We start from the raw sequence: 26,232 nt of genomic DNA, 5'->3' as shown, positions 1-26,232 counted from the left end.
TTGACTAAGAAGGAGAGTGATGGGGTGCTACACCAGATGACCTGGTCTCCACAGTCACCAGACCTGAACCCAATCGAGATGGTTAGGGGTGAGTTGGACCGCAGAGTGAAGGCAAAAGGGCCAACAAGTGCTAAGCATCTCTAGGAACACCTTCAAGACTGTTGGAAGACCATTTCCGGTGACTACCTCTTGAAGCTCATCAAGAGAATGCCAAGAGTGTGCAAAGCAGTAATCAAGGCAAAAGGTGGCTACTTTGAATAACCTAGAATATAAGACATATTTTCAGTTGTTTCACACTTTTTTAAAAAAATATTTCATTCCTCATGTGTTAATTTATAGTTTTTGTGCCTTCAATGTGAATCTACAATTTTCAGAGTCATAAAAATAAAGAAAATTCTTTGAATGAGGTGTGTCCAAACCTTTGGTCTGTACTGTACATCTTTTGCTTTTGTCAGATTGGACTCTGTGAAGCCCCAATATCAGGATCAGAGAGAGTGTTAATGGTTAGAGTTACTAGTTGTCAGCAACAAGAAGAGAAATGGACAAAAATGCTGTAAATGTATATACTCTAACTACTCTATCTGGCTAAGGGACCACAATTATGGGCATATATACGTTATATTATTGTACAAAGATAATTTTTTGGGGATAATATTTTTCTTTTACAAACTCCCGTGCTTGATACATTTTATGTGTCGGCTGCCTTTTCAAAGAATGCTGATAATGAGTGTTACTGCCAGTTATGGTTCCAGAGTTCCACTTCCTTATAGCTGGGCTGTATGCCAAGCTAATATTTGTAAATAGCAGTGCCAGGTACTGCACAGCCCACACAAACATGCTGAATGCTCATTTGTTAAGGTGCAGATGGCAGTTGCTGGTTCATTACTGGTGAAGACAGTTGTGATAAGTCTTGAGACCGGTAAAGAAGGATATATAAAGCAAAGATGACAAAGCCCAGAGTCTAGCACAGGAATAGGACGGACTGACGAGCAGTCATACTGGCTGAGGAGCGTAGGAGAATGGCCAGGAGGACTGACCGACTCATAAAGGTAAGAAGTTTCACAACTAATCCTAAACTTTTGTTGTTTTTTTTTATGATTGATAAAAATGAATTTGGATAAAATGTAAGAACGCCCCATAATAGTCCCCGGCTTTGGGCAATGTATACGACCAGTCACAGTGTATTTCCTCAACTTCTTGCCTCTGCATCCAATTTTTATTTCATATTTGCATTTTTTTCTCCACTTCTTCCAAGAACCATAACTTATTGTAAGGGTGTATTTATATTTTTTATTTTTTTTCAATATGATTATGGCGACACCAAACTTTTATAGATTTTTTTTTTTACTATTTTATTGGTGAAAACAATTTGAAAGTTTGTAAAATGAAAAAATTGGTTTGTGTCACCATTGTCCAGGAACCACAACATTTTTTTTATAGTTCTATCAATCTTTGTGAATACTTGTTTTCTTATTGATACCAATTTGGACAATATTTAACCTCTTTTGCAATTTTCCATTTTTTATTTTAGTTAATTCCTCCCCTTCTTCCGAGAGCCATAGTTTATTTTATTTTTCTGTCCAATATTGCCATATGAGGGCTTACTTTTTGAAAGACGAGTTGTACTTTTGAATGAAATTATTAGTTTTACCCAATAGTACATTGGAAAATGGGAAAAAAAATCCAAATATGGAGAAATAGTGAAAAAAGTGCAATTGCGCGTTTTTTTGGGGGTGGTTTATTCACCATCTTCACTATATGGTAAAACTGACATATCAGCATGATGCATCAGGTTGGTATGAGTTTGTAGACACCAAACATGTATACTTTTACTTTTATCTAAGGAGGGAAAAAATTCAGAATTTTCAGAGACCCATAGTGTTCTCATCTTTTGGGATCTGAGGCTTAGTGGTGGCTTATTTTTCACGTCTTGAGCTGACGTTTTTAATTTTACCATTTTTGTGTAGTTGTGCTCTTTTGATCGCCTTTTATTGCATTTTAAAAACATTTTTGCAACCAAAAAACATAATTTTGGCGTTTGACCGTGTATTAATAAGATTAATTGATTTTAGATTTTGATAGATCGGCCATTTCTGAATGAAGCAATACCAAATATGTGAATATTTTTTACTGTTTTATTTTCAATGGGGCAAAAGGGGAGTGTTTTTTTATTTTTCATATTTTGTAAAGCTTGTTCTTACATTTTTTATTTATTTTACTAGAACCCCTAGGGGAATTTATTACTGCACAGTCCGATCACTGCAGCATTTCTCTGATCAGCAGAAATGCAGCGTTCCTGTGAGTGGCGGCGCTCTGTCAGCTCTCACAGTCATGGCAGTGTCAGGGGTCATCAGCTGACCCCGCGTTACCATTACAACACATTGGCTCCCAGTGATTGTGTCACAGGGTCGCCAATGGTGGTGGTGAACGTCGCAATCCCTCCCGCGGTCATTTAAATCACACTGTCAGTATTTGGCAGCGCGATCTAAAGCTGGTGTCACACACAGCGACAACGACAACGACGTCGCTGCTACGTCACCATTTTCTGTGACGTTGCAGTGACGTCCCGTCGCTGTCGCTGTGTGTGACATCCAGCAACGACCTGGCCCCTGCTGTGAGGTCGCCGGTCGTTGCTGAATGTCCAGCTTCATTTTTTGGTCGTCACTCTCCCGCTGTGACACACACATCGCTGTGTGTGACAGCGAGAGAGCGACGAAATGAAGCGAGCATGGAGCAGGAGCCGGCGTCTGGCAGCTGCGGTAAGCTGTAACCAGCGTAAACATCGGGTAACCAAGGGAATACCTTTCCCTGGTTACCCGATATTTACCTTCGTTACCAGCCTCCGCCCTTGCTGCCAGCGCCGGCTCCTGCTCTGTGCACAGGTGGCTGCAGTACGCATCGGGTAATTAACCCGATGTATACTGTAGCAAGGAGAGCAAGGAGCCAGCGCTAAGCAGTGTGCGCGGCTCCCTACTCTCTGCACTGTGACATGTAGCTGCAGTACACATCGGGTTAATTAACCCGATGTGTACTGTACCTAGGAGAGCAAGGAGCCAGCGCTAAGCGTGGCTCCCTGCTCTCTGCACATGTAGCACAGCGACGTTATGATCGCTGCTTCTGCTGTGTTTGACAGCTAAGCAGCGATCATAACAGCGACTTACAAGGTCGTTGTCGACGTCGTTGTCGACGTCGTTGTCGCTGTCGCTTAGTGTGAACCCAGCTTAAGGGGTTAACAGGTGAGAGTGGATCTCCGATCCACCTTCACTTGTTAGCCAGACATGTCTGCTGATGAGATCAGGAGAGATGTGCGGTAACTGGAGGTAGGTGACCAAGGACATACCAGTGTGTCCTTGGTCGTAAAGTAGTTAAAGCGTAACTGTCGCTTTAATTTTTATTTCATAAATCAATAGTACACATGAAAATAAGCAACTTTATAATATTTCTTATCAGACAAATCTGCTTCTTTTTTTGCCAGAATTGATCAGTCATTATCAAAGTTCTCAATTCTGAGGTAAAATCTGTATTCAGTGAAGACTGAGATAGAAGATGGCGGCTGTTACTAATGAGATTCTATGTAGATAGAAGAGGGGTGAGGGGCAGAGCTCCTCCCTTCCCCTCCAGCTCCTCCCTCTTCTATCTACATAGATTCTCATCAGTAACAGCCGCCATCTCCTATCTCAGTCTTCACTGAATACAGATTTTACCTCAGAATTGAGAATTTTGATACTGACTGATCAATTCTGGCAGAGAAAGAAGCAAATTTGTCTGATAAGATATATACCAAGTTGCTTATTTTTATGGGTACTACTAATTTATGAAATAAAAATTAAAACAACAGTTACACTTTAACCGCTTCACCCCCAATGCTTGTTTTCACCTTCCAGACTAGGTCAAATTTTACAATTCTGTCCAGTGTCACTTTGTATGGTAATAACTATAGAACGCTTTAATATTCCCCAATGATTTAGAGAATAGTTATTTGTGACACATTTTACTTCATGTTAGTAGTAAATTTTGGCTGATATGGTTTGCGTTTATTTATGAAAATAAAAATTTGACAAAAAATGTTACATTTTTAAATTTTTTAACTTTTAGTTTTTATACCCTTAAACCAGATACTTACATAACACATCATTAATGAATAACACTTCACTTATGTCTAATTTACATCAGCACCATTTGTGAAACATCATTTTTTTGTTAGGAAATTATAAACACTAAATGTTTACCAGCAATTTCACATTTTTCCAACAAAATTTGCAAATCTATTTCATGTGATTTTTAGGGGCCTATGCGACAGAAAATACCCGAAATGGATACCATTTTAAAAACTGTGCCCCTTAAAGTGCTGAAAACCATATGCGAGAGAATAGGATCCTAGTTAGTTGACTCTCAGGTCACACTCGCAGTAGAGCGTGAGTCCCCAGTGTCATTAGCATATCACATGCCATACGCTAATTGAGCAAGGCCTTAACATGAGTAAAGCTGAGTTAGTTTAATTTGGTGTTGAAGGGGTTAAGAGTTCCTTTATGATCCTGCTGAGATTTCCCATAGCTCTTACCTCAGCTGCTGCACCTTGCTGCCACTCCCTTTCATTATTTAAACCCACTCCTTAGTTTACAATGAACCAATTATAGTTCTTCTATGCTGACCTCCCAGGTGAAGTTGTCCTTGTGGAAGCTGTGAAGTTCCGTTTGTTGTTTTATTCACACTTTTTGTCTCTCTCCCCATGTTGTCTTATTGTAGTAGTAAGACTGGTGCCTTGCTGCCCAGCTCACTAGCCAGGGTGAACCAGGGCTTAAGCACATGATCATGCACATGGGGAAGGACCCGTCTAGGAATTATAGGGCATGCAGGGTTCAGCCTAAGGTGAGTGTTTAGGGGTCACACATACCCACTCTCCCTATCGCCGGCACCCCCTTTGTACCTTTGTCATTGATTATTCTCTGCTTTTGCGCCGCATGCAGGGACTCATTCTACCCTGCCATTAGATTATAACTGGCCCATTTTTTCCAGGATTCTATTATGGACCTACTAAAAATGAGACATTGTTTCATCGGGTGAAATTCAATCCATGTTTATTCCATCAGTTGTGGTGAAATAGCAACGTTTTAACCAATTTGGTCTTCATCATCCTAAAGAAACATGGATTGAATTTCACCCGGTGGGACGCTGTCATCCTTCTTTTTTGGTATGTTTTACATCAAGTAATCCCTTGATTATGGACGTCCGTCCCTGAACTGCTGATTGCGTTTTTTTGCACAGGCAATCTACTTTTTGACCAAGGTGCTGTGGACTTTGAGTTTTTCTCTATTATGGATCTAGTCACGCCTCATGCAAAACAGATACAGAGTTTGTCTCTGGAAGTGACAGATCTGTGGTCATGGGTTTTGTAACAGCAACAGCTGACCATGGGTCTGGTGGTCTTGGCAATCAGTCAGACTCAACCAGAAACCCAGGTTGCCCTCATGGACAGTTTTGTAGGGAAGGTATACATTTGAGGTATTTAGTGAAGCTTGCAAACTCAATTTCAGGTTTCGTCCTCGCTCCTCTGGGAGTGAGGAACAGTGGGTGGGTATTGTTGTCTCACTCCTTCAAGGGAATCCTCAATCTTGGGCTTTCTCCCTACTGACTGACTCTTAGTCCGTTCAGTCAGGAGACAAGTTTTTTGTGGCCCTGGGTCTCATTTAGAATGATGCAGACAGAGTCTCCCTTGCTGAGTCTAAGCTACATAGGTTTCAGCAGGGCAATTGGTCTGCGGAGGATTTTTGTTCAGAGTTTCATCAATGGGCCACTGACACCAGGTGGAATGACCCTGCCCTATGATGCCATTTTTGTTATGGCCTGTCTGAAAGGTTAAAAGATGCTCTTTCTCTATACAAAACTCCTGGGTCTTTAAAGGTCACTATGGCCTTAGCTATTGGATTGATAGACGCATCAAGGATAAACCAATAAACTCCCTAGGGTTGAAAACCCTCCCCTGGGGCCTGGCTGAACCCATGCAGTTAGGAGGGACCTCTCCTCAGTATGGGTCTTCTGTGGTATGCTGTAAGACAGGCATTTCTTTCTTTTGCGGTCAAAGGGGTTATTTAATTGGTGCCTGTCCCTCCATACTTAAATTGAAAAAAACATTGGAACATTTCTGATCACAGGTTGTGTGGAGGATGATAACCTGGGCGTATACAGTCTTGGCTAAAAGTTTTAGCACCCTTGATATTGCTCTGGAAAATGAAGTATTTCTCCCAGAAAATTATTGCAATTACAAACGTTTTGTTATACACATCTTTATTTCTTTTGTGTGTATTGAAACAACACAAAAAAGAGAAAAAAGTCAAATTGGACAAAATTTCACACAAAACCCCAAAAATGGGACGCACAAATAGTTGTTGCCTTTCCAGTTTTGTGGGTAAACAACTTTGATTCAAGCATGTGATGCTCACTCAAACTCACCTGTGGCAAGTAAGAGTTGTCAAGAGTGCATCATGTGATCTCTGTGGGGATCTGGGATCAGAAGGTACAGCATATTGCGGATTGCAGGTCCGCTTTAGTGCCCACTCACCATTTACCTTTACCCTGAGTTGGAGTTTAATTCCATCAGATACTGTTAGGGTTAAGGTTCATTTCTATCCTGCAGTGATCTAACAGGTAGTTGTAACCTCAGGTACAGCCATTCCCTTTTGCTATAAATAACCGCTCCTCACTCTTCTCTATGCCAGCTATAGCTTATACCTAAGCTGACCATGTGGCAAAAACTCATCACTGCATAGCTGTGGTGTCATTTTTATTGCAGCTGCAAAGGTTCCTACTAAAGTAACCAAGGAGTGCTTTTCATTGTGTCTTTCCCCAACTGTTATTCTTTCCTTCCTTGTGTTGTCATATTGTAGTGACAAGACTAGCATTTCGCTGGCCCCCACTTGTCAGGATGAGTTCAGGTTCAGTGTGGCCCTAGGCACGTCATCAGCGCACAGGGGAAAGGAACCATCTAAGGATGTTAGGGGGTGAAGGGATCAGCCTCAAGTGAATGTTAGGACGTGACCCCGCTCCCCTCTTCCTAGCACAAGGGTCTACCGTATTGTGAACCCTTTTTGTTACGTCGCATGCCGGGAATTTTCCCCTCCAGTGTAACACTACCCAGGTGTTCCCTTTGTGTTAGGAGGTGACCTCCATTCTGTACTAGAATGAGATTCTCTGGAAAAACTGAAAGTATTACAATGCTTTCTGGAGTTTGCCAATTACTATTAAAAGTTTATCCAGAACTTTTCTTTGATGTCAAACCTCTCACAGACATGTCCAAAATGGTACTGATTTGTTTAATTGGTCCACACATGCTCACCAGACATTTATCTCCCTAAAGGAATGTTTTGCCATGGCACCAGTACTCATTCAGCCCAATGTTTCTCAACCATTTATTGTTGAAGTTGATGCATCCTAAGTGTGGGTCTGGACTGTGTTATCACAAGGATCGTTCCTGGTAAATGGTGTCCATGTGCGTTTTTCTCAAAAAAATTATCATCATCCAAAAGGAAGTATGATATTGGCTATATGGAACTTTTGGCTGTTAAATTGGCTTTTGAGGAGTGGCGTCATTTCTTGGAGGGGACAAATCACCCTCATGGTGCTTAGTGATCACAAAAATCTGTTGTATCTGGAAATTGCTAAATGTTTCACTCCTAGACAAGTTAGGTGGTCTTTATTTTTTACTGGGTTTAAGTTCACTTACTGTCCTGCGGTTAGGAATGTCAAGGCCGATGCTTTGCCCCAGAGTTTCCCTGGTAGAGGTAGATCTGATGACTCAATTCCTATTTTATAGGAGGAGTAGGTCATTTCTACTGTGTGCTCAGATCTTGAGAGGAGTTGTTGAAGGCTCAGGAGGATGCCCCTGTGTCTTGTCATAAAGGAAAATTATTTGTGCCTTTCGAATATCCGTCTTAAAATTTTATGTGAACATAATAGCTTGGTTCTTGCTGGTCACCCAAGTAGTAATGCTACTTTAGATCTTCTTTGTTGTCATTTTTGGTAGCCAAGGTTGCATTAAGATGTTGTTGATTTTGTGTCTACCTGCAATATTTGTGCATGTTTTAAGACCCCGCTTACTCGTCCATTCAGATCCAAACTTTGGTTGTCGCGGATAGACCATGGATGCATCTGTCTATGAGTTACATTACCGTACTTCCTACATCTGCTAGAAAAATGATGATTTTAGTGGTTGTGGATAGGTTTAGCAAGATGGCACACTTCATTGCCTAATCTGCTCCTAATGCCAAAACTTTGGCTTAAGTATTTCTCAGTGAAATTGTGTTGCTTCATGGGGTTCTTTCTGATGTAGTTTCAGATCGGGTAACACAGTTTTTAGTTATAGTCCTTCTATGCTGACCTCCCAGGAGAAGTTATCCTTGTGCAATCTGTGGCGTTCTGTTTGTTTGATTCCCACTTATTTGTCTTTCTCCTCATATTATGTTATTGTAGTAGTAAGAGTAGTGTCTTGCTGCCCAGTTCACTAGACAGCGCTAGCCCAGTTTTAGCCAGGGCTTAGGCATGTGATCATGCATGCGGGGGGAAGCATCTAGGGACAATAGGGAGTGCAGGGTTCAGCCTCAGGTGAGTGTTTAGGGGTCATCCATACCCCTTCTCTCTTTCACCAGGGCACCCTTTGTATCTTTTTCCCTGTTTTCTTCCCTGCTTTTGCGCCACACGCCAGGTGTCATTCCACTCTGTCATGACAAGACCTGCTAGCGTGACACTGACAGAATGTTCTTGGCATGGTCTATCCGGCCAATGTTGCCTGGCATACCCGGAGGTCATCATTTGAACTTGGGTTGCCATGACAATGATCCGGCTCCTAATATCACATCGTGGGGATTTCAATGGGGTAAGAGAGGGAGATAACTCCACCTCTTAGGGGTACTTTGCACAGTACGACATCGCAGCTGCAATGTCGGTGGGGTCAAATCGAAAGTGACGCACATCCGGCGTCGCTGTCGATGTCGTAGTGTGTAAATCCTTTTTGATACGATTAACGAGCGCAAAAGCGTCGTAATCGTATCATCGGTGTAGTGTCTCACATTTTCAAAATTTCGCTGCAGCGACGGTACGATGTTGTTCCTCGTTCCCCTGCGGCAGCACACATCGCTGTGTGTGAAGCCGCAGGAGCGAGGAACATCAGCTTACCTGCGTCACCGCGGCTCACGCCGGCTATGCGGAAGGACGGAGGTGGGCGGGATCTTTACGTCCCGCTCACCTCCGCCCCTCCGCTTCTATTGGCCGCCTGCCGTGTGACGTCGCTGTGACGTCGCACGACTCGCCCCCTTAGGAAGGAGGCGGTTCGCCGGCCAGAGCGACGTCGCAGGGCAGGTAAGTGCATGTGAAGCTGCCATAGTGATAATGTTCGCTATGGCAGCTATCACAAGATATCGCTGCTGCGATGAGGGCGGGGACTATCGTGCTCGGCATCGCAAGCATCGGCTTGCAATGTCGTAGTGTGCAAAGTACCCCTTAGTCCCCTAAATGATGTGAACGCTATTGATCCTCGTTATTTAGGGGTCCAACAATCATGTACAATGCGGGCCCCAATCCCCTGGCTGTGATAGTCAGAACTCAGTTATCACTTATACTGAAGTCCCAGCATCAATCATGCTGGCATAACTCCTGTGTGATGAGATACTGGTAGATCCATTTGTGGGAAACGTCTAATCTTTCTTATTCCATTCTCTTAGAGAGGTGTGGTGAGCAAAAAAATTACAATACTTACGTTTTGATTGTTTTTCTTTAATTTTATATTTTGATAGTTTGGATTTTGATGGACACAGCAATACCAAACATGCTTATTTTTTTTATTTCTTTATTTTAATTGAGGCAAAATGCAGTGATTTAAATGTTTAGATTGTTCAAAACTTTTATTTTTTTTAATTTTTAGTCTTTTTAAGAGTCTGGAACCTGCAATCCTCTGTTCGCTTATATTGCATTTTTTAATAGTTTGCTCTAGGTATTAAAACGATTCTCTGGACTAATAATTTTAATGTAGATGAGAGGACATTTTGGTGCTATGAAATAAATAAAAATATGCTATAAAATATAATTACCAGCAATTCAGTTAAAAAAAATATCTTAGGATATGCTTCCAATGGTGGACATTGCAGCTGGTGTGTCTGAACAGGGGTCCAGAGGGGAGGGAGTCTAAATAACCTTGACAACAGGCTTGGAAAATGGACGAATCCCATTCCCAGGGGACAGGAAAATCCTGCCACCAGGGAGACACCTTCGAGCGCTGCATTTGATTACACAACACCTCCTCTTTGTGTTACAAGTCTGATACTGTGTATGTGTGTCGTGTGCACTTTGTGTTACAAGTTTTATACTATGTATGTGTGGCGCGTGCACTTTTTTGTTACAAGTCTGACACTGTGCATGGGTGGCGTGTACACTTTGTCTTAGGGCTGCTTCTCACTTGCGAGTTTCTCGCAGTAGAGCAATGCGAGAAAAACTCGCATTGGAATCGGACACATGTTAGTGAATGATTCAGCTCTCATCTGCGATTTTTTTCTCAGTCCAAATCAGACTGAGAAAAAAATCGCAGCATGCTGCTTTTTTGCGAGTTTCTACTGCGAGTCTCTCCAATGCAAGTCTATGGGAGCGTGTAAAAAATCGGATGGCACGGGACGGCACTCACACCATCCTGGTGACATCTGATTTTCTCAATACATTTCTCGCAGGTTTCCTAAAACACTGGAAACGAGCGATGTCTCACAATGTCTGTCAATCACTATTCTCTGTCAGTCGGTCTCTCCCTCTCGGTCTCTATTCTCTTTGTCGGTCCGTCACTATCTCTGTCCCTCTCTCACAGTCTGTCGGTCATTTTCCCCTCCTCTCTCATACTCACCGTTCCCCGATCTCCGGCGCGGCGCTGCACGGCATTCACACTGCTGCGGCGGCTTTTACTATTTTGAAAAAGCCGGCCGCTCATTAAACAATCTCGTATTCCCTGCTTTCCCTGCCCACAGGCGCCTATGATTGGTTGCAGTGAGACACGCCCCCACGCTGAGTGACAGGTGTCTCACTGCACCCAATCACAGCAGCCGGTGGGCGGGTCTATACTGTGCAGTGAAATAAATAAATAAATAATTTTAAAAAATGGCTTGCGGTCCCCCCCAATTTTAATACCAGCCAGATAAAGCCATACGGCTGAAGGCTGGTATTCTCAGGATGGGGAGCTCCACGTTATCGGGAGCCCCCCAGCCTAACAATATCAGCCAGCAGCCGCCCAGAATTGCCGCATACATTAGATGCGACAGTTCTGGCACTGTACCCGGCTCTTCCCGATTTGCCCTGGTGCGTTGGCAAATCGGGGTAATAAGGAGTTAATGGCAGCCCATAGCTGCCACTAAATCCTAGATTAATCATGTCAGGCGTTTGAGACACCCTCCATGATTAATCTGTAAGTTACAGTAAATAAACACACACACACATGAAAAAATCATTTATTAGAAATAAAAAACACAAACAAATTCCCTCATTACCAATTTAATAAGCCCCAAAAAGCCCTCCATGTCCGGCGTAATCCACGGACCTCCAGCGTCGCTTCCAGCATGAAGGTGACAGGAGCTGCAGCAGACACCGCCGCTCCGGTCACCTCCAAGCAGCAACTGAGGTGAGTAGCGCGATCTGCTGAGGTGTCACTGAGGTTAATCGCGGCCACCGCTGGATCCAGTGACAGCGGGTAACCTCAGTGACAGCCCAGCTGATCGCGCTACTCACCTCAGTTGCTGCTTGGAGGTGACCGGAGCGGCGGTGTCTGCTGCAGCTCCTGTCACCTTCATGCTGGAAGCGACGCTGAAGGTCCGTGGATTACGCCGGACATGGAGTGCTTTGTCGGGGTTAATAAATTGGTAATGAGGGAATTTGTGTTTTTTATTTCTAATAAATGATTTTTTCATGTGTTTGTGTGTTTATTTACTGTAACTTACAGATTAATCATGGAGGGTGTCTCATAGACGCCTGACATGATTAATCTAGGATTTAGTGGCAGCTATGGGCTGCCATTAACTCCTTATTACCCCGATTTGCCAACGCACCAGAGCAAATCGGGAAGAGCCGGGTACAGTCCCAGAACTGTCGCATCTAATGTATGCGGCAATTCTGGGCGGCTGCTGACTGATATTGTTAGGCTGGGGGCTCCCCATAACGTGGAGCTCACCATCCTGAGAATACCAGCCTTCAGCCGTATGGCTTTATCTGGCTGGTATTAAAATTGGGGGGGACCGCACGCCATTTTTTTTTAATTATTTATTTATTTATTTCACTGCACAGTATAGATCCGCCCACCGGCTGCTGTGATTGGTTGCAGTGAGACACCTGTCACTCAGCGTGGGGGTGTGTCTCACTGCAACCAATCATAGGCACCTGTGGGCAGGGAAAGCAGGGAATACGAGATTGTTTAATGAGCGGCCGGCTTTTTCAAAATAGTAAAAGCCGCCGGAGCAGTGTGAACGCCGTGCAGCGCAGCGCGACGCCGGGGATCGGTGAGTATGAGAGAGGGCTGCTAACTTCAGTCACTCGGGGGATTAGTGGTCACCGGTGAGCCATTCACTGGTGACCGCTAATCAGGACGTGGCACAGACAGAGCCGCAGCATGACAATGAAGTCGGGTGAAGTTCACCCGAGTTCATTCTGATTGTGCGGCTCTGTCTGTGTCTGCTGTCATCTGCCATTCAGCTCTGCTACATGGCTGTCTGTGTCTGCTGTCAGCGGCCATGTAGCAGCGCTGAATGGCAGATGACATAGTAAAAAATACGCATTACACACGCATTACACACGCATTACACACGCTAGTAAAATCATTCATTTATTCAGAAAAAGCATCGCACTTGCGTTGCACTCGCACCTAACGTGAACTAAAATCAGCCGAGTTTTTTTCAGCCCAGTCGGACCGATTTTACTCGCATAGATGTGTTTCCAGCCTTATAAGTCTGATACTGTGTATGTATGGCATCTGTGACACACCTGCACCGGGGCCTGGGGTTACTCGTTACCAGGCCCCGGTTCTGTTCTGGGATAGGATGTCCCGGCGGCAAGGCTCGGTTCCATGACCCCGGAGGTGTAGTTATGAAAAGAGGATATGTGGCGCTCCTGAGGCTTCCGTCGCCACAGGTCATTGCACCCCATCCAGCGGTGTGATGCCCTATTCTGGGAGAGGAAGAGAGTGAACTCCGGTCCCCTGGTAAATCCACACTACACCCATTGTTAGGTACATACTGGGACCAGGGAAAGTGGCAGTTACCCCCCCATGCTGCATGCTGGGAGGGGCTGTAAGACCCATCCCTGCTCCTATAGGGTACAGCTTAGCAACTGGGGAGGTGGGAGGAGCCATCTGAGAACAGACACAGAGAGGAAGGTCAAGTTTAGTTAGTCTACCTCAGGGAGTGAGAGAGTGAGCATGTAGTTGGAGGAGAAGAACGAGAGAAAGGAGGGAGGAGGAGGCCTGCTGGAGGCAGGCAAGGAGGAGAAAAGAAAGAAAGAAAAGAAAGAAAGAAGGAAAGAAAGGCTCCAAGTCAGTCAGGAGCAGAGAAACAGAAGGAGATGCTTCCTGGTGAAGATCCTGGGACTCGGAGGGTCCAGGTGACACCACGTAGGAGACAGAAGGAGTCGCAGGGCCACGGGTAGTCTGTATAGCTGTCGGGGCAGTTTAGAGCTACGGTGGCCTGTTCCACAATAACATCGGTGGAGAGATCAAGCTGCGACAGGGGACGGTCCCTAGAGACTGGAGGAGTGCAAAGATCATCTCCAAACAGTAAAAACCGAGGCCCAGGGAAGGTTGTAGACTCCCAGGGCCAGAACCCATAGCAGACTTCCAGAAAAGGGGTAATCAGCCGACAGGTGACCCCCCAGCCTGGAGGCTGTAGTGGAGGCCAAGCCAGGTCCATCCTAACAAAGGCAAGGCTAAGGAAGACAGCAGAAGAAAGAGACACTAAGAGAAGGGTACCAGCTTTTACTCTCTGAATCACCCAGAAACGGCGGAGGTCCCTGACAGTGGTCCCAGCAGTCCAAGGGTTCCTGCCGGCCTTGATAAGAACTGTGAGTAAAGAACTTGAACTGCACCCTTGGAGTGGTCTCTGTTATTACAGCTGCATAGACATTCACAAGCACCAACTGTGCCCCGGGCATTGCTCCACCTGTGGGGAGCAGTACCACCATTGCTGCCATAACATCATCCCGGTGGCCTCACACAGCAGCGGCGGCTTAATAGCCGCATACCACAGGTGGCGTCACGAACACAACCTTTATTCAGCAAGCCACATATTCTACTGACACCCACCAGGGCCACGGAGACGGGCCCAGCCACCACTGACTACCACCGGACTAGTCCGGCCCGGCACCGGGTGTCCCACAGCCCTGGGGTGGGCGAGTCAGATATTTACAGGGGCGATGATAGTTATTCTTGATGCCACCTGTGGTACTCGGCCAGAGATAGCTGACGCTGCGGGATGGGACCTCTCCAGCAGATGGTGATGCAGCTGAGTTGGTATAGCTCTCCACAGGTAGAGCTGGGACCCAGGGCCGATGGGGGTAGTAGTCAGTGATGGAGGGGGTGCAGGGCCAGAGGCGCAGACGAATAACGGAGCGACACAGGGATACAGTCTCAAGGTTTTTACTCACTGTAGCAGGTTCCAAGGTAACACGACTAGTCAGTGACCACCTTTGGAGTGCTGGGTTCCACTGTGATGGGCTCCAGTCAATCCCAGGTAGTTCGGAGGTCAAGACTGGTGCACCCTTCTTATGTTCCTTCCCTCGTCATCTTCCTGCGCTGACTTCTCGCTCGCCTGTCCTGCGCCTACGCACACAGTGCCCTGAGCCGGTGTTCGCGGATCCTGTCGGGTGGCTTGAAGCTATATCCCTTGGCCCTATGTGGTCACCTTCCAGTGGATTCGTGTGTGAGTTGGCTTTGGTACTAGCTGTATCCTTATCCTCTGGATTTACTAGATGAGCATGTTTGTTCTTCTCCTCTAGTCTAGGGACCGTATCCCCATCTGTGGCCAAGTCCTTCCACTCCAATGTGTCGTTTGTGGAACGAGACCACGGGTGTATGGCGCACTTCTCGTGGGCTCTAGGACCCCTTCTCTCTTGAGCCTGGGCCGAGCTGCACCAGCTCCAAACCACAGGTCTTCACTCCTCCACTGCTCCTTCCGACTGTCTCATTCTACAGGCTGCTCCCACAACTAGACTTCACCCCCCAGCCTGGCTCTAATTGTCTGTGCCGCCCCCGCGACAGCCGACGGGCTGCTTGGACCCGGATCCGCAGTGGCTCGAGGGGTCTCCAGACCCGAGGCAGGGTCAAGCGGCTACCCGGAAATAAAAAGGGGGAAAAAATGATTTGGAATAATATTCGTGACACCACTCACGGTGTGGGGTAATGTGAGGGACCACCGCTGCCGTTTAGGAGGGGGAGCCCGGGGACCATGGTGCTGCAGCTTGAGATGTTAACCCCTCCGTGGGCAGGGAGAGTGGTGATCCCAGGGCTCGGTGGTGGATGGAGTGGGGGACCCGTCGTGAGTGAAGGGATATCGGGTACTCACATAGTCCAAAGTCATTGACGCTGACACCAGGGGTAAACCAAACTCTTGAATACTCTGTCTCTTTTGGTTGAGCACGCTGGGTCCGTGCCCCTTTGGTGTTGCTGGTTGGTCTGAAACCTTCTCCCTTGGCACTGTGTGTCCTTCGTATGGATCCCTTTCACCTAAGACTACTCGGGTTCCACTCACCTGCGTGGCTAGCAAAGTGAGCTTGCTCTCAGGGTTCACGCTTGGGATTTTCTGGACGGTTGTGGAAAGTCCTATCCCCCTCGTTGCGCTAGTACCCCAATTCTGGAGCGGGTGGGGAACGGTTCTTGAAGACTCCGTTCCCGTCGGGTGAATTACTGGGCTGCATGAAGCTTCTTCCCAGGCTAGGGTCCGCGTACCCTGTCGATCCCTGGCCCCTGCCCAGTTGTAGCACAAGGCAGCTGGCCTGCTCTCTGTAGCAGCACCGTGCCCCCTGTCACTACCCACTGCGACCGGAGTTCCAGCTCCTTCTGGCCAGGCCAACTTCTGGCACCTGGGATGGGTACAGGAGCCAAGGTCCACAGCGTGACCTGTCCTGTCACCGCTGTCTCACTGCTCAACTACTACTCAACTGACATCTCTGCCCTCCCTCTTCCATCCCTCCATCTGGGCGGCCCTATTCCCCTCAGGCTGCCCAATGGGTGTTTGGTGGGTGTGGTGCAGAGTGTTCCTCAGGATTTAGGTATACCTGTTGGTAGCAACACCAAATTGACAGGACCCCTAAGCAAGGAGGAGAGGGTACCATGCAGAAGGGCAGATTGCACGGCACCCTTGTGACGACCTGATAGGCCAGGGCGTCACATGTCCGTTCCAATGCAGCATCAAAAGTGCAACTTACCCTTATCACGGTCCAGTGGAGTGTTGCTAATGAGAGTGTTGTGTGTTTTGTGTGCATACCGGTCGATGACCTCTTCCTTATACAGGGATGGGGCACCACACCTCTGGCTGAGATGCAGTACCTCTGTGACGACTGAAGCATCAGGGGCGCCACATGTGCACTTTGCGTTACAAGTCTGATACTGTGTGTGTGTGGCGTGTGCACTTTGCATTATTAGTCTAATACTGTGTATGTGTGGCGTGTGCACTTTGTGTTACAAGTCTGATACTGTGTATGTATGGTGTGTGGCATCTGCACTATCCTTGAGTGACATGAGAGCTGTGCTAATCTAATGTGTGCAACATGTTTCGTTGGATAATGGGTTATTTGAGGTAGCATTCCTGTAACACAGTTCTCACACAAGGCACTTTGCTCTCAGTGTCCGTCCCTGTGTGCACCTCCGTATGTAAATTAGAATTTGTAATCTTGAATTTAAAAAGTTAATGCTTTACGTTGTGTTTTGCTTCATGTAATATGTGACAGAGGAGCAGATGACTTGAATCACTACAGCCATTCGCCTCCACATGGTGGATAATGAGAAAGGTGTCTACATAAATAATGAGAGAAATACAATCCAAATAAGATGATTATCTTATCCAAACAGGGAATTACAAGCTGTCTGTTTCTGTAGAAATGATTGCTAGCTAATAAGGACCAGTGTTCACAGAAACATCGAAACTGATTTAAGCAGTTAGTTTCTGTCTGAGACGGGAGAAGAGAATGCTTAAATGGATTGTCCAGGAATGAAATCTTAAACTTCCATGGTAGAGGTTGTGTTTGGTTGTGTAGTGCGCAACACCACCAACATCCTCCAATCCACCATCCTTTGGGAGATATCTCCCAGATAGACAGGCAATAAAACACAGGAAACAACATGTTCATACTTGAGGGAAGCACAGGTCTTAAGGGTGCTTTACACGCTGCGACATCACTAGCGATCTCGTTAGCGATATGACACTCCAGATCGCAGATGCGATCTGCCGAGATGACACATGTCACCGACGCTATAAAACGACCTATGTGAGATCTCGGCAGATCACATCTGCGATTTATCGTGTCACATTGCTGACGAGATCGCTAGCGATGTCGCAGCATGTAAAGTACCCTTTAACACATAGCTGCTAGCAGTCTTGAATTTGGAGTTTTCCTGGATCAAAAATGGGTGGCTGTGAGTAATATGGCATATCAATATAGGCCAGTCACCTGCCAATCATACATATTTCCACACATCCTGACCTGCATCTAGAGGTCACCATATTCAGGATAGAAATCCAATACCTCCATTCTGGAATCAATAATAAGGGGTGAAAATTAATTATAGTAAGGAGGAAGCCCCTGACTAGAGCAAGAAGTCCTGGTGACAAAATTAATTCAGCTAGGGAAGTGGGCGGGCAATTGCTAGTTTCAGAGGAGCTTCACAGGGGACCTGGCAGACAAAAAGGATCCTGGGTAAAAAGTATAAAATTGGGGTGTGCATAGCTCCGACAAATATGGCAAGCATATTTCTGGCCTCAGGATAGCGGGACACACGTAACACATATTTTGCCTAAATTGCCTTAATTGTGTGACGTGTGTATCAGCCAATAATAAATAACTAGCCGCTGGAAGACAATAGATACATCATGTTTCCTAGCTATAGATAAATAAATTTATATTAGGAAACATGATGGTAATATGTTCCGCGTGGGATGCTCAGAGGCTGAGTTATGAGGAAAGCTGCCATTTCATAAATTTTCGGGAACCTGGAGCACATCCCATGTCCAGCCTGTTATAGTTCACCGGGTGGGCAGTATGTGGGAGGTACATGGACTATTACAAACCATTTTGGAGATGTTCTTCTCAGAGAGATCAAGTCCAGTAAACGCCTCGGGAGTACCCAGGAAACCATTGGCTCCACATCGCCTCCCCTGTACCAAGCCAGCACCAAGCCTAATCACAAGGAAAAAGGTAACTGATTCATATGTACATGTGCTTGCAGCTATATGTTATATGTAGCTGCATTTCTGATATATCTGTACATTACTTGTGGATATATCATTTTTATCTAGTGTGCCCTTAAGATGATTTAATATATAATTTAATCCTGGATTGTTCTTTTATGTCGATCCACGAATCCCATGGCTGTGTGCTCGGCTCAGTATTATATGCTACCTAGACTACAGTAGAAAGGGGGTGTAAGAGTAATACTGCGCCAAGCTGACCTTATGTACCCCTGGGGGTGCAGAACGTCATGTGCTGGCTGAAGTGATGTGACCATATCACGTGGCTCCGACATATTACAGATGTCAGGGTGTGGTTACGAGGTGCGGTATCATCACAGATTGATGAGCAGAGGTGGGATGTCTGTGTGACCCCCCCTGGCTGTTCATGACATATTGGTGGCAGCAGTGGGATGTCTGTGTGACCCCCCCCTGCTGTTCATCACAGTGGCATTTGTATAACCCCAGACTCATGTTAGCATATGTGCTAGTGAACACAAGCAATCTTCCATGCAAACTGTGTGGAACACAATTGAAAAATGCACTATGCTAGTTCATTTAACAGACTAGAATATTGTATGAAATGGCAACCAGCTCCTCCACCCATCTGTGAGACAAATGAACAAACTGAGTTGCACACAGATCCAGTCAACTTTTTTGTACTCAGAATATTCCACAGAGGCAATGGCATGTCTGTATATTTGTGGTGGCCCATCATCAGACATGTATGCACGTCCCCCAATTATCTCCATTGCAGGCTACTCAAACAGCAGGAAGCTCTCCTGCTTACATGTGTGCCGTCCCCTGGAGCAGTCGGACTGCTCGGATCCGAGGTTTCCTGTGGCTTGAGGGTCCCCGGACCCGGGGCTCAGCGGCCACTCAATTAAAAGGGGAAATATCTACAAGGGAGAGTTTGTGACGCCACCCGTGGTTCACGGTAAGGGGAGTACCGCCGCTGCGGATGGGAGTACCTGGAGGAGATGGAGTGGGGCAGCCAGGTGGTGTTCCCTCCACGGGTAGGGGAGGCCCCGGGACTCTGGAGATAGGTGGCGCATAGTGTTGTGCAGGCTATGCGGATAGGCAGGACGCAGGGAAGGCAGTGTACTCACTCACGCTGTGAAGATGTTGGTGCAATCATTAATCAGACTCTGACACAGGAGTAAACCAAGTCTCTGGATGCTACTGCCACTCTGGAGAGCCCATCCAGGTGTCCGTACCCACTGGTATTGTGACGCCCTGGCAAAACCAGGTAGTCACAGACAGGCCCCTGCATAACACCTTCTCTCACTAGGAAACACACAGCCAACCATTAAACCCTAGTCATCCCCCCTTAGGGACAGATAGACACACCAGTGGGCGAGGCCAGGCGGTTGGTGCACGCCCACCCAGGGGTTTAGACTGCCCGGGGCGGGTAAAGCAGCAGATCAGTTTTAGAGTTCAGTGAGAGTGGAGGTCAGGCCTGTGTGTCAGGCCTGAAGCAAACTGACAGGTATCAGGGTAGGAGCCCTGGTGCCACTGGCTAGGAGGCAGACGGTGGTCTCTGTCAACAGGAGACGAGAAGACGGCTTGGTGGAACCGAGGTGGACCGGGCCCGGGTTGTAGCCCGCCGGTACCGACACAGGGAACCGACCCGGAAACCGTAGCAGAAAGGGGGGTACTCGGACCCTGAAGCCAGGAACCAGAACCTACTGTAACTGGTTAATTAACCGATTGAAGCAAGGACTAGAGGTCCTGTCCCACCCAAAGTCCCTCAAAGAAGACAACAGCCCAACGATTAGGGATAAGAGGTCACCGCCAGGGCCCATAGATCCCATGGGCCAGCGTCTGCGGGCACGGCTCCTTAGGCCACATCCAGCCAGCAGCGGACTCCTATGTTTCATACAAGGAAGTCTTTTCTATTTAAACAGTGCAAGAAAAGGATAGAGACCACCAGCCGGGTGGGGGATCCCGAACGCAATCGGCCGCGGCACCGGCCACCATCATCTTGGTTTACCAGAGACTCGTGTGTTTTACTGAAAGTGAGTACACCAACACCCCCTGTGGTCGTCATTCCCCCTGCACCAGAGCCATCGGGTCCTGGGGCCACCATCCCTGCCCACGGAGTGGTTAAGACCTTGCTGCACAACATCTCCCCCGGGTGCCCTGTAACAGCAGCGGTGGTGTCCTACCTCACCACACACCGTGGGTGGCGTCACAAACCTATTACGGCCTAGCCCGTACATCTACGTCCCCCATTTTATTCGGCGTGTCCGTGAGACCCCCGGGTCCAGAGAACATCGAGCCACCACCCCTGAAGGTCCGGATCCGAGCAGTGGCGGCTGCTGGCACGGGGGCGGCAGAGTATTGCTTAGTGGTCCGGAGCCTGCCTCCATGCACAATTATGGAGATGTTCCTGGGTGACCCTTCGGCCTGAAGCTGTCAGGGTCCCGCTCCCTATATTGAAATAGTGGAGCTGTGCTCTCTATGGCTGACACTTGGGATTTTAGTGGGCTGCATCAGCTGGAAAGCCCTATCCCCCTTGTTGTGTTGATGCCTTCGATCTCTGAGCTCTTGTGGAAAGTTCATAAAGAGACTATCCTCCACAGGTGAATTATCAGGTTGCGTGAAGCTAGTCCCTGATCTAGGGTCCTGTACCCCACCGTGCTCGGTACCGGTCTGGTTACTGGACTTTCTGGTGCTGACCGTTCTCGAAAACTAAGTCAGTACACCCTTTTCCAATACCCTGCGACTGGGTCTCCGACTCCTCCAGTGCCAGACCACCGTCTGCGACCTAACCAAGGTCACACAGGGAGCTACAACTCCCTCAGCTCCTCACTCTCTGAGGGCTACTACTGATCTGACTAGCTCCCTCCCACCAGTTTTCCGGACCCCTAGGCGGGTAGCCCTTTTCCAGCAAGACCACCCACTGGTGTGCCTGACAGGGTATGGTGTGAGGTGTGGTTAGGATTTGAGTACTGATGGAAGCAATACCAGTGTGTAGGAACCCAGAACTATGGAGGGTGGATTCTGCACCATGAGAGACAGGGCTGCAGTTCCCTGTGACACCCTGATAGAGTCAGGGGCGTCACTCATGCTCTCTCTCCGACTGTAGGGAAACTAAAGAATTTCTACCCTCTGACACACTCGATGTGTCCTAACGCTGAGCCCTATGTTCTACCTGTGAAGTGCACCAACAAGCATCATTAGCTCATTGCACTCACACATTCATTTAGGTCATGCATACCTCATTGCTATAAAGTAGCACTTCAGACAGTCTCTTAGACATTCCAGTGCTCTGTACAGGGATAATGACAGGGTCTACTCCAGGAAGAAGACACCCTTAATATTCCCCCAACCATGTGTCTGTTTTTGGTAGAGTACATACACATACACATGTGGCGCCCTGGACTAGCCAGGTCGTCACAGGTAACACACACACACCCCCACCCCCACTAGACAGTACCACTAGCCAAACATAAAATCCTTGTTGCCTCCCTCCAGGGTCTGATGTCCACACCAGGTGGGGCGGGGCCAAGCGGTTGGCCCCACCCACTGAGGAGTTCTCAGGGCTGGAGGCGGGAAAAGTGACAGTTGAGTTCAGGAGTTCAGTTAAGGAGGTTGAAGTGAGGAGTGTCTGGTTTTGTGGCCCAGGCACTGACAACAAGGTTAGCAGACGGTGGTGGCCGTCTGCAGGAGTGGTGAATCGACACGGAACCGTAGGACCGGGGTCGGGTGTTGGCCCGCCGGTACCGACAGGGGAGCGAAGTGAAGCCAGCACACACAGGCAGGGCCATCGGACCCCGACTAGGCTTGGAGTCGCCGTCAACAGTCAAATCCGAGTGTGACAGGAACCCCAGGGGTTTCCTAACAGCCAAAGACCCGTTAGAAGGCAACCGTCCGCACCGTGAGGGTATACAGCTACCGCCTAAGGCTAGAGACCCAAGGGCCAGCGCCTGCGGGCAAACGGGCTCCTCCGGCATCCATACACTGGGGAGCGGACTACCGTTGGGGATCCATCGTAGTCAAATCAGTACACAAAAGGTGCAGGGAAAGACAGCCGCCATCACCTGTCCGGGGAGAGAGACACTGCAGCCGGCTGCGGGACCTGTCCATCCAGCCGTTTGGTTTACCGAGGACTTTGTGCATCTCTTGCTGAGTGAGTACACGCGTGCCATCCGGCACCGCGCCGCGCTGTCCCTGCAACCCTGCACCTCACCAATCCTGCCTCCCCGTCACACCACCGGGCCCCGGGACCACTGACCCCTACCCACGGAGGGGGAAAACAACATCCCAGCTGCTCCCCACCATCGCTCCCGGGATCCCCGTCACCAGCAGCAGTGGTGCTCATCTTCACCACAACCCGTGGGTGGCGTCACGGACTAAATCCCCCAAACCAACCACCCTTTTCCCTCATGGGCGAGGAGCGCCGCTCGAGTCCCCAAGTCCGGCCCACCGCTCGAGCCACCGAGCAGCAGCCGCAGCAGCGCCGGACCCGAGCGTTAGCGAGCGCGCAGCAGCGGCGTCCTCGCCGCCCGCGACACACACAGTGTGTGACTGGGAAACACAGTGTCACACGGAGATTTTTACAAACTTTGCTGAATATCATGGCGGTTTTGGATTCTGTTCAGACTGCACATTCTGACACTCCGTCCAATAACTACTTTGGGTTCTGTGATCAATGCATGCAGACACGGTCGTCAACCTGATGAGTGGTAATTCATAGGCAGGCTAGCAAGAGTTAATCACTGTTAATCTCCTTTGATCACAAGTTGTGGGGAAGCCAATCTTATTTGCTCCCCTCCAAGATATGCTGACTAGATCCTTCCACCTATGCCAGTTATAGTTTATCTTAGCTGGTCTGGTGAGGTGTTGTGCACCAGACTATTTGGTGGTTGTAGCACTTGTAGAGTTATCCCTTGTTGCCTTTTTGTTACCGTTCTGCTCTTGCTTTAGGGCGGCTTTGCACGTTGCGAGATTGCACGTGCGATGTCGATGGGGTCAAATCGAAAGTGACGCACATCCGGCGTCGCAGTCGATATCGCAACGTGCAAATCCTTTTTGATACGATGAACGAGCGCAAAAGCGTCGTTATCGTATCATCGCTGCAGCCTCCGACATTTCCATAATGCCGGTGCAGCGACAGGTCCGATGTTGTTCCTCGCTCCTGCGGCAGCATACATCGCTGTGTGTAAAGCCGCAGGAGCGAGGAACTTCACCTTACCTGCCGCCGGCTGCAATGAGAAGGACGAAGGTGGGCGGGATGTTTACATCCTGCTCATCTCCGCCCCTCCACTTCAATTGGCCGCCTGCCGTGTGACGTCGCTGTGACGCCGCACGACCCGCCCCCTTAGGAAGGAGGCGGGTCGCCGGCCAGAGGGACGTCGCACGGCAGGTATGTGCGTGTGAAACTGCCGTAGCGCTAATAATCGCTACGGCAGCTTTCACTAGATATTGCACGTGCGACGGGGGCGGGACTATCGCTGCAGCATCGGTAACACATTGTTACCGATGTCGCAGCGTGCAAAGCTCGCCTTACTCCTGAGTCTCTCATTGTCTAGTCTTGTGTGTGCAGTGTGTCAGAGTTTTGGTTTTCCCTTGTCTGTTTTTATCTGTTTTCCATCAAACTCTTGCCCCATCCTCTCCTGGGGGGGAGGGAAGTATCAGAGTAGCACGGGACTCAGGCATCTCCACCATCACTAGTAACCCTGAGGTTAGGGATAGCCGAGAGTACCCTAGAGTGAGGAACAGCATAGGGGCCCCTGTCCCCACCAGAGAACATCATTCTTGGGACCAATGTCAAACGAACATGAGATCTGGTTGATTAATAAAATTGTCAAAGGGGGATGGTGTAGGTAGGGTGTGTTTTCTTTAAATTAAAGTATTTTTGTTTTTTGTAACATTTTATTTTAGCATTAGTATTGGAGATATCTGACAGACATCTTTAAATTATTATAGCTGTGGCTTAGTGTCAGCCAGCATTACTTTGTTGCCTCAATATTGATTCAATGCCTAATGCACCAGGGGAATTTGGAAGGAGTTGATTACCCCAGAAAGCAACCATCAGGGCTCACTCACAGCATCATATACATTGGATGTGTGATATCCAATATTATAGAAACAAAATAAGAATATTATCCTGCACCACAAGATATTACCTTGTCAGGTGCTGTTGGATAAGGAGTCCTCTCAGGTGCTCCGTGGCATGCTGGCAAGGGGTGCACGCTAGTAGTTAGGCAAACATCTGATAAATTGTCCATGCGTAGAAGAAGGAAGCAGCACTCCCATTGCCATAGTGTGAAATTCTGCTTTATTTGAAAAGGTGTACTAAAATCATGCGGAGAAGAGGCCAGGTGCAGCTAATCCAGGGGATGACGGCCGTTTCATGTTGAATGCACTTCTACGGGTCCTTCCCCAGAGAAGCGCATTCTTCTACACATGAACAAGCTATGCAATGTTATTTAATGGTGCAGTGATGCCTGATTTTATTCAGTGTTTGTCAGTGAAAAAACTTAGCATGATGCGAATTTCCATGCAATTCCGAAGGCGCACACACCCATTTAAATCTATGGGTGCATAGAAAACAGCGGATACACTCGGCTGACTCAGAGAATAGAGAAGATTGGAGAAGTTTTGTTCTCCTTCTCCTGACAGTGTGCCCCGATTCTATCATCAGAGAGAATCTGAGTTTGATCAGTGTTATTGACTCGCCCACCCCAGGGCTATGGGACACCCGGTGCCGGGCCGGACTAGTCCGGTGGTAGTCAGTGGTGGCTGGGCCCGGCTCCGTGGCCCTGGTGGGTGTCAGTAGTTTATGTGGCTTGGTTGTTAAAGTGTGTGTTCGTGACGCCACCTGTGGTATGCGGCTAATAAGCCGCCGCTGCTGTGTGAGGCCTCCGGGATGATGTTGTGGCAGCAATGGTAGTACTGCTCCCCACAGGTGGAGCAATGCCCGGGGCACAGTTGGTGCTTGTGAGTGTCTATGCAGGTGAAATGACAGAGGCAACTCCAAGGGTGCAGTTCAAGTTCTTTACTCACAGTTCTTTTCAGGGCAGGCAGGACCCTTGGACTGCTGAGACCACTGTCAGGGACCTCCGTCTTCTGGGTGATTCAGAGTGTGAAATCCGGTACCCTCTCTCTTAGTGTCTCTTTCTCTGCTGTCTTCACTAGCCTTGCCCGAGTTAGGATGGCCCTGGCTTGGCCTCCATTACAGCCTCCAGGCTGGGGGGTCACCTGTCGGCTGATTACCCCTTTTCTGAAGGGCTGCTCTGGGTTCTGGCCCTGGGAGCTTGCAACGTCCCTGGGCCTCGGTTTTTACTGTTTGGAGATTGTCTTTGCACTCCTCCAGTCTCTAGGGACCGTCCCCTGTCGCAGCTTAATCACTCCACCGATGTCACTGTGGACCAGGCCACCGCAGCCTGCAGCTACTCGTAGCGCCTCTGGGCCCTCGGCTTCGGTACCCAACAAGGACAGCTCGTGGTACCTACAGGACTACCCGCGGCCCTGCGACCCTTTCTTTCCTTCTCTTCTTTCTCCTCCTTGCCTGCCACCAGCAGGCCTCCTCCTCCCTCCTTTCTCTCGTTCTTCTCCTCCAACTACATGCTCGCTCCTCACTCTCTCACTCCCTGAGCGAACTGACTAAACTTGACCTTCCTTTCTCTATCTGCTCTCTGGTGGCTCCTCCCACCTCCCCAGTTGCTAAGCTACCACCCTATGGGAGCAGGGATGGGTCTTACAGCCCCTCTCAGCATGCAGCATGGGAGGGTTGCCTGCCACTTTCCCTGGTCCTGTGTGTCCCTAGCAATGGGTG

The 26,232-nt window shown here is 48.1% G+C and overlaps 1 protein-coding gene across 1 annotated transcript in view; it reads left to right on the top strand.

Annotated features, from left to right (window-relative positions):
• The first annotated feature begins 850 nt into the window (after nucleotides 1-850).
• The window catches only part of LOC142294998 (serine palmitoyltransferase 3-like), a 98,658-nt gene continuing 73,276 nt past the window's right edge, over nucleotides 851-26,232 (top strand). The window contains exon 1 of the mRNA XM_075338065.1: nucleotides 851-1,049. Within this exon, the coding sequence (XP_075194180.1) occupies nucleotides 1,020-1,049 (30 nt within the window). The 5' untranslated portion in view covers nucleotides 851-1,019. The remainder of the gene's footprint in view (nucleotides 1,050-26,232) is intronic.

This window comes from Anomaloglossus baeobatrachus, chromosome 3 (genome assembly GCF_048569485.1).
Source record: "Anomaloglossus baeobatrachus isolate aAnoBae1 chromosome 3, aAnoBae1.hap1, whole genome shotgun sequence".
In the NCBI taxonomy this organism is placed as follows: domain Eukaryota; kingdom Metazoa; phylum Chordata; class Amphibia; order Anura; family Aromobatidae; genus Anomaloglossus; species Anomaloglossus baeobatrachus.
This window is presented reverse-complemented; position numbering and strand designations above follow the sequence as displayed.